The sequence below is a fragment of the Trachypithecus francoisi genome, unplaced genomic scaffold, assembly GCF_009764315.1.
Source record: "Trachypithecus francoisi isolate TF-2019V2 unplaced genomic scaffold, Tfra_2.0 Lachesis_group7, whole genome shotgun sequence".
Lineage (NCBI taxonomy): Eukaryota > Metazoa > Chordata > Mammalia > Primates > Cercopithecidae > Trachypithecus > Trachypithecus francoisi.
In genome coordinates, this window is record NW_022681472.1 from 23,496,124 (window position 1) to 23,508,749 (window position 12,626).

At 36.4% G+C, this 12,626-nt stretch overlaps 1 protein-coding gene across 2 annotated transcripts in view; it reads left to right on the forward strand.

Annotated features, from left to right (window-relative positions):
- Positions 1-12,626, forward strand: part of PREX2 (phosphatidylinositol-3,4,5-trisphosphate dependent Rac exchange factor 2) — a 296,781-nt gene that overhangs the window by 63,313 nt on the left and 220,842 nt on the right. For both annotated transcript variants that reach the window (XM_033202634.1, XM_033202635.1), the window contains exons 4-6: positions 1,852-1,956; positions 7,646-7,747; positions 10,917-11,078. In XM_033202634.1, coding sequence (XP_033058525.1) covers positions 1,852-1,956; positions 7,646-7,747; positions 10,917-11,078 — 369 coding nt within the window. The remainder of the gene's footprint in view (positions 1-1,851; positions 1,957-7,645; positions 7,748-10,916; positions 11,079-12,626) is intronic.

Below are 12,626 nucleotides of genomic sequence, written 5' to 3' on the forward strand. Positions count from 1 at the left end.
GTCATAGAAATCAAATTTTGTGTGTTTTTAATTTTCCATCTAGTCTTTTAGAAAGGTTTTGATAGTAGTTTCAAAATCTGTCTTTATGTAGTGAGCAAGCTCTATGTTCTTTTTATAATCAGAAAATATGTCATAAAAATAATTATATTAAAAGGAGAGGCTCATGGGGTATTGGAAGATCAAGCTGTGTTTTTCTTGGGCACAGCTGGAAGCCACGGGTGTTTGTGTCCACTCACTTAAGCCTGCTTTATTTCACGAAAGAATCAAAAGAATCAGAATCTTCTGCCAGCTGGAGTAGTTGCTATCTCAGTCCAGGGCTGTGCCTGGGAATCTTGCACCCTGACATCCATTTCCTTAGTAACACTTTATGAATCTGTCATCCCTGAATTTAGCTAAACTATTTCTGAAGTTTATTTTATTTTTCTGGCTCGTATCATTTCTTGAGATAAGTGATTCAATACATTTTCTGCTGGTTAGAGAAAGTAGCATTTAATGTTTCTAAATGCGTGCCTTTAAAATTTCAGTGGGCACACTTTTGTTCTAATATTTGATCAATACATTTTTTGTGTCTTTCTTTTATTGGTACTCTTTTCATGATAAGGCACTTTGAGAAAATCTTACAAATAGAAGGGAGCTTAGAGATCATGATGGTACAAATCCGCTTGTTTTAAAAGAATATCTCCTATTTATCTATGAAGGCTGTTTATTTTGTTCCTACTTTAGTGACAGCTCTGTTAGAAAATCTCTATGATGATCCAAAATCTGCCCATCACTGCCCTTGCAACATCCACCTAAAGGTCCTAGTTTTATATTTGGAGCTACATGGGACTGTCAGTCCTTTACAACATAACGCTGTTTGAAAGTATTCATGATTTCCTGACTTTTCTATACCTACAAATATGACTCTCTGAAACAACCTCTCAGATATAGTGTCTTCAGGGTCTGTCATTCTCTTAGTTGCTTGTTGCTAGATATTCTTCAGGTTGTTAGTGTCTCTCTTAAGCACAACTGTCTAGGCTGGTGTATATGAACCACAGGGTCCTGTGTTTCTCTATTTCTATATGATCTGGCACTTGCTTTTGCCGTCACCTAAATGACTTTCTTCCCTCTCCCTGCCTGGGAATCATGGATTTATATACCTGGACCTTGCTCAGATTGTTTGACCTTTCTTCTGCGTACATTCCTTATTCAGTTTTCATAAATGACAGCAAGAATATGTATGTAATTTCTTCCTCTTTTTTTTTTTTTTTTGAGACGGAGTCTGGCTCTGTCGCCCGGGCTGGAGTGCAGTGGCCGGATCTCAGCTCACTGCAAGCTCCGCCTCCCGAGTTTACCGCCATTCTCCTGCCTCAGCCTCCGAGTAGCTGGGACTACAGGTGCCCGCCACCTCGCCCGGCTAGTTTTTTGTATTTTCTAGTAGAGACGGGGTTTCACCGTGTTAGCCAGGATGGTCTCGATCTCCTGACCTCGTGATCCGCCCGCCTCGGCCTCCCAAAGTGCTGGGATTACAGGCTTGAGCCACCGCGCCCGGCCGATTTCTTCCTCTTTTTAAGCTGTAACTGAATCCTCATGACAAAGCTCAGCCCTCTCTTTTCTGTGCTTTGTCACCCTTTGGTTCATTTGTCCACTTGAATTCCTCACGACAGAGTATAACTGATATATGTCTATCTCCCTTTTTAGGCTATTCTTCGTGGGCCAAGGAAAATAAATAAAATTTATATATAGCTGTATACACGCAGTATAGCTCTTAAAACGTAGTAAGCACTCTGAAGCTTCTTTATGCGTATCACATAGGTTAAAATTGCAGAATGCTGAATCAAATGACTAATTTATTTTTACATGAATTCACAGAAAGACAAGTTTCGTATCTATGATGAATATTGTAGTAACCATGAGAAGGCACAAAAATTACTTCTTGAACTCAACAAAATAAGAACAATCCGGACATTTCTTTTGGTAAGTGTATATTTATGTGTTACTGTATGTTGATATGTGTTGTTAGGTCCAGTGAGAACCAAGGAATAGCATCAATATGGTGTAAAAATCTGTGGGATACCTCTGTTAGCATCCCCAGGTGAGGAAGCAAGAGTCCTTTGATAAAAATAAAAGCGAGAGCTGGAATCAGCTTGTGTTTGGGGAAGTACCACTAATGCCCCCTCGTGGTTGATAATGAATTATCTGTGAGACCCCACAGGTTCCTAGTGAGAGGAGCTTCTCACTGCTTTATAGCCCCAGTTCCGTAGGGCGTCCTTTACTTCTGCTGAGAGAGCTGTAAGTAGGGCAGTAACAGGAAGGAAGCAAATCGTGGATATGGTAGAAAATAAGTGTAAAATTTAACCTTTCTCCTACATACATTTCTTATTTTGTTTTCATAAAAACAACAAAAATATGTGTTTAATTTCTTTAGCTTAGCACAAATAAATGCGTATTTTGACTGTCATGGGCAAACTAATCGCTAGTGAAGAGCAGACTATAATTGTGCGATTCAGTGATATTGAGCAGAGTGTGGAGTTGTACAGCCATCCCCCAAATTCAGTTTTAGATCATTGTTGTCACCTCAGAAAGACCTCCATGTCCCTTTCCAGCCTATCTTTGTTCCCACCATTAGCACCAGGCACACACTGATTTGTTTTCATCCCTATAGATTGCCTTTTCTGGAGATTTTATGTAAGTGGAATCATACAATGCAATCTTTTGTGCCTGACTTCTTTCACTTAGTAAAATGTTTCCAAAGTTCATTCTTGCTATAGAATGTATCCATTTTCATTCATTTTAATTGCAAAATACTGTTCTATTGTGTGGATATGCTGTATTTTGTTTATCTACTTGCCAGTTAATGAAAATTGGGTCTGGATCCAGTTTGGGCTCCTATAAATAATGCTGTTGTGAGCATTTATGTTCAAGTATTTGAATGGACATAATGTTTTTATTCTTTTGGGTGACATTAAAAGTGGAATTGATGCCTGTATTGTATAATAAGCTCATGTTTAACTAATTAAGAAACTGCCAAACTATTTGTCATTGTGTCTGTGCCGTATTTACTGGCAATGCATGAGGATTCCAGTTTCTCTATATCTTTGCCAACACTTGGCATTTTCAGTTTTTCTGATTATAGCCATGCTAGTGGGTGTGCAGTGCTATCTCATGGTGGTTTAAATTTGTATTTTGCCAGTGACTAATTACATTAAGCATGCTTTCATGTGCTTATTAACTCTTCATGTCTTGTTTAGTGAAATGTTTATTCAAATCTTTTACCCATTTAAAAATTGGGATGTTTATTTTATAATGAGCTATAAATGTTTCAGAGCTAAGTCCTATGTCAGATATATAATATGCAAATATTTCCTCCCAGTGTTGTCTGTTCACTCTTAAAATATCATCTTTTTAAAATCAGAAGTTTTAAATTTTGATGAAGTCTAATTTATTACATTTTTTTCTTTTTATGACCATGCTTTTGTTGTCATATGTGAGAAATCTGTATTCAGGTCTTGTACTTACTTTTTTTCCCTTTGTTTTTCCCCTTTTGATGCTATTGTGATTGAAATTATCTTAATGTCATTTTAAAATTGTTCATTGCTAATATATAGAAATTTAATTGGCTTTTGTTTATTGATCTTGTGTCCTGTGATCTAAATTTATGTATTTGTTAAGTAGTTCTTTTGTAGCTTGTTTAGGGTATTTTGCATATAGGATCAATTATCTGATAATAAAGATAATTTTACTCCTTCCTTTCCATTGTGGATGAATTAGTTTTTTTTCTTGCCTTATTGCACTGGCTGGAACCTTCAGTATAGTGTTGAATAAAAGTGGTAAGAGCGGGTACCCCTGCCATATTTCTAATCTCAGTAGGAAAACATTTAGTCCTTCTGCATTAAGTATAATGTTTGCTATCGATTTTTTTGGTAGATGTTCTTTCTTATGTTGGATAACTTTTATTATATTTCTAGTTCATATTATATGATGTGAATAATAATATTCATATATATTGACAATGCTATGAATTATATGCATTGACAAAGCTATGAATTCCTATTCATATGATTCATATTGTTTAATGATCTGATTATTGAGAATGAGATATTGAAATCTCCATGTATAATTAAATTATCTATTTTACCCTTTAACTCTGTCCATTTTTGTTTGCTGTATTTTGGGACTCTGTTAGATATGCACACATTCATAATTGTTCTATTCATATTTCTATTTATCATCATGAGGTCTTCTTTGTCCCTGTGGTATTTCTTCTGTTAAAGTCTATTTTTCCTAATAATATTATAGCTGTGATAGCTCTCTTACTATCTTTATATGTTATATCGTTTTCTGTTATTTTACTTACAAGCCAATTTAGGATCTTTAAAATGTCTCTGGCAGATGGCATATTGTTGAGTCTGCTTTTTATCCAGTCTGACAGTCTCTGGGGTCCTCAGTTTGTTTGTTTTTAATGTAATTATCAATATGATGGTATTTACATGTACCATTTTATTATTTTTTCCTAGGTGTCTTTTTTGTTTGTTTCTTTGTTCCTCTTTTACCAACTACTTTTGTGTCAATCAAGCATTTTTTGTGTACCATTTTGATTCCTCTCAATTTTTAAACTGTATTATTAGGAGTTTTTTTGGTGATTGCTCTAGGAACTACAATATGCATCTTAACATATCAAATCCATGTTAGGTTAATACTGACCTAATTCTAGTTAAATAGAGGGGAAATTTGGCTATAATATTTCCTGAGTAGAAATGGAAAATGTTCCATTTCATCTCTCCTCTATTGTGCTATTATTGCCATATATATTACATTATATATGTTATAAACTTTACAATACAGTGTTACAATTATTGCTTTCTATATTTTTCTGCAGTCTTTTATATTTATGTAAATATTTACCATCTCTGGTGCTCTTATTTCTTCCTGTGTATTTGACTCTGATATTAGACTTTTCAGCCCTTAGTACTTCTTGTAAGTCATTTCTACTAGCAATGACTTTGCTCAGTCTTTTTTTTTTTTTTTTTTTGTTTAAATCTGCGAATGTCTCTATTTTGCCCTCATTTCTGAAGGATAATTTTACTTGGACATAGAACTTTTTGACTGATAGATTTTTTTCTCAGTCAGCGCTTTGAATATGTCATTCTACTACCTTATGGCTTCCATTGTTTCTGATGACAAGGCATCCGCTATAATTGTGTTGTTGTTATACTTTATATGATGGGACATTTTTCTCTTTTTTGCTGCTCTCTAGATTTTCTCTTTGTGTTTTTCTTTCAGTAGTTCAATGATGTATTTAGGTGTGGGGATGGTTGTACATTTCTTATTTATAGTTGAGCTTTTTGAATTTATAGATGAATTTTTCATCAAATCTGGGAAGTTTTTAGCCATTATTTTAGAAATATTTATATGACCCTTTGTTTTCTTCTTTAGTGACTCCAATTTACACCATGTTGGTAAGCTTAATGTTTCCTCTTGGTTCCTGATGCACTTTTCATTTTTCTACAATCTCCTGGGCTCAAGTGATCCTCTTACCTCAGCCTCCCAAAGTGCTGAGATTATAGGCGTGAGCCACTGTACCTGGTCAGGAAACATATTCTTTATGTGTGTATAAGGAGCTAGCTCTCCTAAGCCAGTCTAAAGTGGTAGCCAACCTGTGGGATTATGAATTGAGTTCACAATCTATGCAGTACTAATACACAAGGCCATAAAAGTGGGCTAGACGGCCGTGAGTGATTTTAGGGCACTTCAGTCTAGAGGTAGGTGAAGGGACGGCTGCTGTAATTTACAGGGATGCTAACATACTGGAACGGAAACATCACTGGAAATATAATGAGATGTAGATAGTTGTATTTCATAGGATTCCTCTGGGGGAAAATACCAAATATAGTTTGAGAGAATATTTTGATAACCCGATTGCAGTAGGGAGTGAAACCCCCAAAGAGGATGCCTGTGTAAGAGCATGTGTTTGCTGCTATGTCATCTGTGGGGTCTGGGTGAAGTTACATTCATAGTGCTGATTTTGCTGACTTGGACACACAAATTGAGGCTGATATTCAGTTGCTCAGGACAGCAGAAAATTGTTCTGCTACTATCGGTCTTCCTTTTGCATCCTTTCCTGATCAACACTCAGCCTCTCCTCTCAATGAACCTGAAACAGTATTTTGAAAATTGTAGTATGAAAGTTGCTAACTTAGCTTGATATTTGAGGGGCTCTCTTCTCCCTCTGTTAGATATTTATTAAATAATTTGTCTGTTGTAGGCACTGCAGAAAGAAGGTTTGGGCAAGTTTCAAGTCTGTTTCATTGCATGTTGCTTATGAAGGTGAAGGCTTTATTTTTCAGAGTCAGTTTTCTCTTGACCACCACTTTATCATCAATGAAAGCTGCTTCAGTTTCACCCCACTCTGATTCCTGATTTTGAGATTTCTTCTTTCACCTTGCCTCTACGGAGATCCTGTCTGACCTCCTTCTCTGACACTGGCTGCCCAGCGTCTTTGGTGCAGTGTGATAGCAAAAAATGACTTAGAGATCATTTGCTTAAAACCTGCCCTATTTATGGAGAGGAAAACTAGAATTCTGAAATCAGCCCAAGTTGTATCACTTGTCAGTTGCAGAGCCCGAGTTAGAACCTAACTGTCTTGATACTTGCCCTTCTACAACATAATATACCTTTCTTTATAAGCAAAATCAATCTATCTATTTATGTGTCAATTATCTGTTTTTTTTTTTTTTTTTTTTTGAGGCGGAGTCTCGCTCTGTCGCCCAGGCTGGAGTGCAGTGGCGCAATCTCGGCTCACTGCAAGCTCCGCCTCCCGGGTTCACACCATTCTCCTGCCTCAGCCTCCCAAGTAGCTGGGACTACAGGCGCCCGCCACCTCGCCCGGCTAGTTTTTTGTATTTTTAGTAGAGACGGGGTTTCACCATGTTAGCCAGGATGGTCTCGATCTCCTGACCTCGTGATCCGCCCGTCTCGGCCTCCCAAAGTGCTGGGATTACAGGCTTGAGCCACCGCGCCCGGCCAATTATCTGTTTATCCACCACTTATCCATCCATTCATCCATCCATTCATTCATCTCTCTCTCTCTTTCTCCACCTCTTTTTCCTCAGATTTCATACTCAGGGGAATATAAGTTCATTAACTTTTAAGATACAGATTCACAACACAGTTCTGTAACTAGTAACTAGTATTTCTCTTTGTCTCTCTGTGAGTGTTTGTGACTGAATATGCTTTTCTTTTTTTTTTTTTTTTTGAGAGCGGAGTCTCTCTGTGTCGCCCAGGCTGGAGTGCAGTGGCGCGATCTCGGCTCACTGCAAGCTCCGCCTCCCGGGTTCCGCCATTCTCCCGCCTCAGCCTCCGAGTAGCTGGGACTACAGGCGCCCGCCACGGCGCCCGGCTAGTTTTTTGTATTTTTAGTAGACACAGGGTTTCACCGTGTTAGCCAGGAGAGTATCTCCTGACCTCGTGATCCACCCGCCTCGGCCTCCCAAAGTGCTGGGATTACAGGCTTGAGCCACCGCGCCCGGCCTGAATATGCTTTTCTTAGAGAAAGAAAGTATATAAAGACATATGCTTTCACTAGTTTTCAGCATTTTATGGTAGAAAAACGTTTTGCTACCTGAGATTTTAAAAATGTAATTAATTATGATTATTTTCACCCCAGAACTGCATGCTGCTTGGAGGACGGAAGAACACAGATGTTCCCTTGGAAGGATATTTAGTAACACCAATACAAAGAATATGCAAGTACCCTCTCATTTTGAAGGTATTTTATGTGCTACCTCGTTGTAGCCATTTCCTTGTACCTACATATTTTGCTGATGATCTTTTTAAAAAATTATTTTAAAGAGTTTGATATTCTAAAGGAAGGGCAGACCATGAGTATTGGAAAAAAGTGGTCATTTTGTCACAAATTTATATATAGTGTAGGAAACAGATTTTCAGTGGAAAAGCCACTGAAAGAGCTTTTGGTGCTCTTTGTATAAAACATACTTAAGTTTCATTTAGAGGAAATGCATTAGCTTCAAGATAGATCCCATTAAGTTCATTATGACTAGTTTATATAGCATTTTGCAGGGCCTTTTATTTTAAATAAATCCACTGCTGGTATATTTTTGATTTCCTTAAACTTTGATGACTTTGTGATGCTAATGAAATTATGGTCAAAATTATATAATTGCATAGCCAGAATTTAAAATTATTATTAAAGGGAATAGTGTGGGTCGCATGAGACAATAAATGATAGAATGTGGAATGAGATTGCTAAGAAAACATTGCCTCTAGAAGATGTAAAACATCCCACTAATGGTTGCAGATTTGTTGTCTCATTATAGTAACCACAATTTTTATTATGTAAAATATGCTGTAAGGTGCCAACTACTTATTGCCCTTACTGCAATGGACCTATGAATAGGTCAAGACAGCAATTTTTGAAACTACATTTTTTGGAACCATAACATCAGGATAGGCAGCCTGGAATAGTGGTTAAGCACATGAACTCTGAGTTTAAATCCCAAGTACTGTGCTTACTGGACAAGTAATCGAACCTCTTAATGCCTTGGTTTTTCATTTATGAAATAGAGGTGATGATGATGATGATGATAATGATGATGATGAATTATAGCATAGACCTGTGGGAATGTGTGTACGTATGTATGCATGTGTATTCTGAATACATATATATGCATATATATAGGATTATATAATAATAATGATTAACTATTTTATAAAATCAATTAGCATAGTATGTACGTTATAAGTATTAGCCATTTTTGTTCATATCTATTTGATTCTGATTTATTTTAATATATAAATTGCTACTTGGCATCTAAACTTCAAAAAATACTCAGAAATACTAGAGACATATTAACTAGTGTTTTTGTTGATTTGCTTTTTAAGAAATAAATGTTGAATTTGAACTAAAAGTGTAGTTTAATACAACTCTTGTCAATTCCATAAATTGGGTATCTGTGTAAATGTTATTTGAAAATGTTTGTTCCTTATTAAAGAAATAAAAGTCTAACGTTGCTTGCTTAAGCCACAAAAAGCCTCAGAGAGGCTGACACAGGAGTCCCCAGCCCTGCAGAGGGAGTATTGTTGCAAATGTGTCTCCTTTCTTTCTGAGAATCCCTACAGACCTCTGACTTGACTCAGTTTGCCTGTGTACTCATAACTGCAGTTATTCCTGACCCTGATTTTGGAATCCCAAGGGATTTGTGTAAGAAGGGATAGGGAGATTAAAAGGTTACGTCCTGACAAAGTGGTTATTCTAAATTACTCATTTCTGATAGGGATGAACTCAGGTATTTGAACTGACCTCTCAGAAGAAAGCATCGTGGATGCGTCCTTTCTTAGCCAGAAGGTCAGTTCAGAGCCCCTTCAAGCAGTGGATTGTTGACCTCCTTTCCCTTTTCTGGTAGATTATCTCCACAAAGAAACATGAAAAACTGTTAGCTCATGTAATAGATACGTTGGCGTTGATATTTGTCTCTGTTGTACCATCGGCTGAAAAATTCTGCTGGGGTTTTCTTTGATTTAGGGTGTTTCATTTATTTGGAAAAAAATATTCTATGGATTAGGCTGTAATGTTAGGAAAAGATACATTGATGTTATTTGCGGAGCTTGAAATTATTGAGTTGGTCAATCAACACTGGGTTCTTAGCAAGTAATGGCTAACAGATTGTAGTGATGGTTTTCTCTCACTATTTCACATTATGCAAATTCATATTCAACTCCTTAGATGATTGGACCCCAAGTTATGGCCTGTAGACTGACTTGACCACTTGATGTAATTTACAGGTGCCTCTACTCTTTAGAGTTTCTGAAGAAGCCTGCATGTCTCATTTATGGATTTGTGATCCAGCACAACTTTTAAACCTTGTCTTGGGAGTGATATAATATGTATTCCTCTGGTGTTAGCTCTGCAGAACAAGGTGTGAACATAACGAATTTAGGGTCCAAGTTTATGGCAGAATTTTCAACAATAACAGAACTCAAAAGAATATAACAACTGCATATTTTCACACTGTTTGTTGAGAATTTAGAAAATTCTTTTCAAGACTTGCCTCAGGATTTCTGTAATTGTGTTAGTTACGTGATGATGGCAACTGTAGTAAGGAAACACATGACTAATTAAAAAGCAATGTGGTCCCAACTGTCTAGACAGTGGGTGAAGATGTTTAATTTTGTGCTTTTAAACATCTAACAATGGCTTTCAATATGTTTAAGAGATTAAAGGTTATTCTAGTTTTGATGAGTGGGAAAAATATAAATAAAAAGACCGTCCCAATACCCTAAATACCAAAAACAAAAAAGGAAGCTATTGAAGGGTACATGGTAGTTCATTCATCACATAGAATAAGCCTGAGTAATTGGGAAAAACAGCATAAATTGCTCCTTTAATGATGGAGTATTGTAGAATTTATAAATTATCTTGTTGTAGTAGAAGACATTATTTTAAAATTTTACTTTATGACATATTTTTATAGTTTCTCAAAAATATTAGAAAATAAGATGTTTAAATTATTTTTGAAATTATGACATACTTAAAGATTTGTTATTCTGTTAGACTCTAGAAAAATGAAATTAACATATAAAGATGTACTTCTGTTAGAACAAAAGTCAAATTATTAAAAACATAAAAATTTATGTTCCCGGTAAGATATTTGACCATTCAAAAGGAGGAACCTAACTTAATTTTTAAAAACAAAGTAAGTTTGAGGAAAAATTAAAGTGACTGCAAAAATGTGCATCTGGGTTACACTTACTCATTGATTCAAACTTTTGTTTTTAATCTTAATCTTAGAGGAATTTGTGATGTCACTTATGGAAGTGGCTCTCACGATCTTTGCAATTTTCATTTCCTGGTCAGGCTGAACCTGCTGTACCAGAAAGCTGAAGATCAAAGGGCAATTTGTTTTTTTGTGTATAAACAGGAGTTGCTGAAGCGGACTCCACGGAAACACAGTGACTATGCAGCAGTGATGGAAGCCCTCCAAGCCATGAAAGCTGTCTGTTCCAACATAAATGAGGCCAAGAGACAGATGGAGAAGTTAGAAGTTTTAGAGGAATGGCAGTCTCACATTGAAGGCTGGGAGGTACATTCACTTTGCTCGACAATCGAGCTTAAGATAGTTTTATGTTGCAGGCCTTGTGCAGAATTACTGGTGTTGGATGGAACCGTAAATGGTCATTTTCTTAGATATTTCTTGAGGACTATAGTCAATTCTGAAAAGTGCTCACTTTCATCATTATTTTAAAGTATCTTTAAGGTGGTGGTTAATTGACTTAACCTTGACCGAAGAAGTTTGTGATGGAGCCAATAGATACTATGTGGGCTATAAGCTTTAATATTTTAGCATTTATGCATCGTGATGATTCTGTTCCTCTCTTAACTTTGGCCATAAGTACATAACCTGAATCCTGGGAGAGTGAAGAAGGGACGGAAAGTTCAGCAGGTGTGCTGTGATATTCCTTTCAGACTCTAAATTACGTGTTCACTTAACCTCTTTGTTTTGATTTCTTCATTTATAAACTGAAGGAACTGGCTATGATCTTATTTTTAAGGTTTATTCAAGATGAAAAATGTTATGACTTCCTGAGTCATTAAGGAAATTTTTTTATGCCAAAAAGAAGAGTATAGTTAAAAATCTGTAAAATGTTTTCAGCTAATGGTAACTTTGATTCCCAGTTATTTCATGGGGTTGGGGTCCTATGTTGCTTTACTACTATGCAAAGAATGAACTCAAATTCTGTCATTACGTTGCCTTAATTTAAATGAGTATAAGCTTTGGACTAGGTCAAATTTTTTCTTGTTATAAAGTAAGCAATTAAGATAACTTTTAAGTATAGGAAAGATTGAAAATGCTCCTAGCCAAATACTGTTATCACATAAAACTAAGTGGATTGCTTTATCTTTAAGGCTTTAGATGAATTTGTTTCTTACCTTTGATGTGTTAGTTTTCATTTGGACCTAAAATTATGTCCACCCAGATATGCAAAGAAACCTCAAACATTGACCTTAAGGAATTCTCCTGTTTGTCCCTTCTCTCCTATGAATCTTTTAAAATGCTAACTGGGGTTGACCCAGCTGCTTCTTTGTCTAACTCCTTCCATTTCAAGTGTCCAGAGTGCACTCACATTCAGCGTGAATGCTGCCTCTTTCAGGCGGCTAAAATGGTTGTGTGTTTTACAGTTAATTCATGATGATTATTTCTTTCCTGGGGAGCTGTTGTCCTGCTGTGATGAGAAAAATGGACTCCAGTTTGCTTTTGGAGTTCTGTTGTCACTCAAACACTGGAAGAAAAGTGGAACTTGCTTTAAATTGCAGAATTTGTCAGTGAAATGTGCCAGGCCTTTTACTAAAACAAAAACTTCAGAGACTTTTTTCGGCACTCTAAGGAAATGGAATCTGTCATAATTTTGTTTCATCCTGGTGTATATCCTAAACATTGGGTGTACTGCAGAAATGAGAGATTCCTTAAAAGTTATTGATACTGTTTACACAGTATACACCAGTTACTCAAAGGAAGAATGAATGTAGGTGGAACTATATCATATGTAGCCCACAACGGAGGGTCCCTGACTTCACCGGCTTTCGTGGTTTTATGACATTCTGAGAGCAAGAGAAAATGGGGCACTGAGAC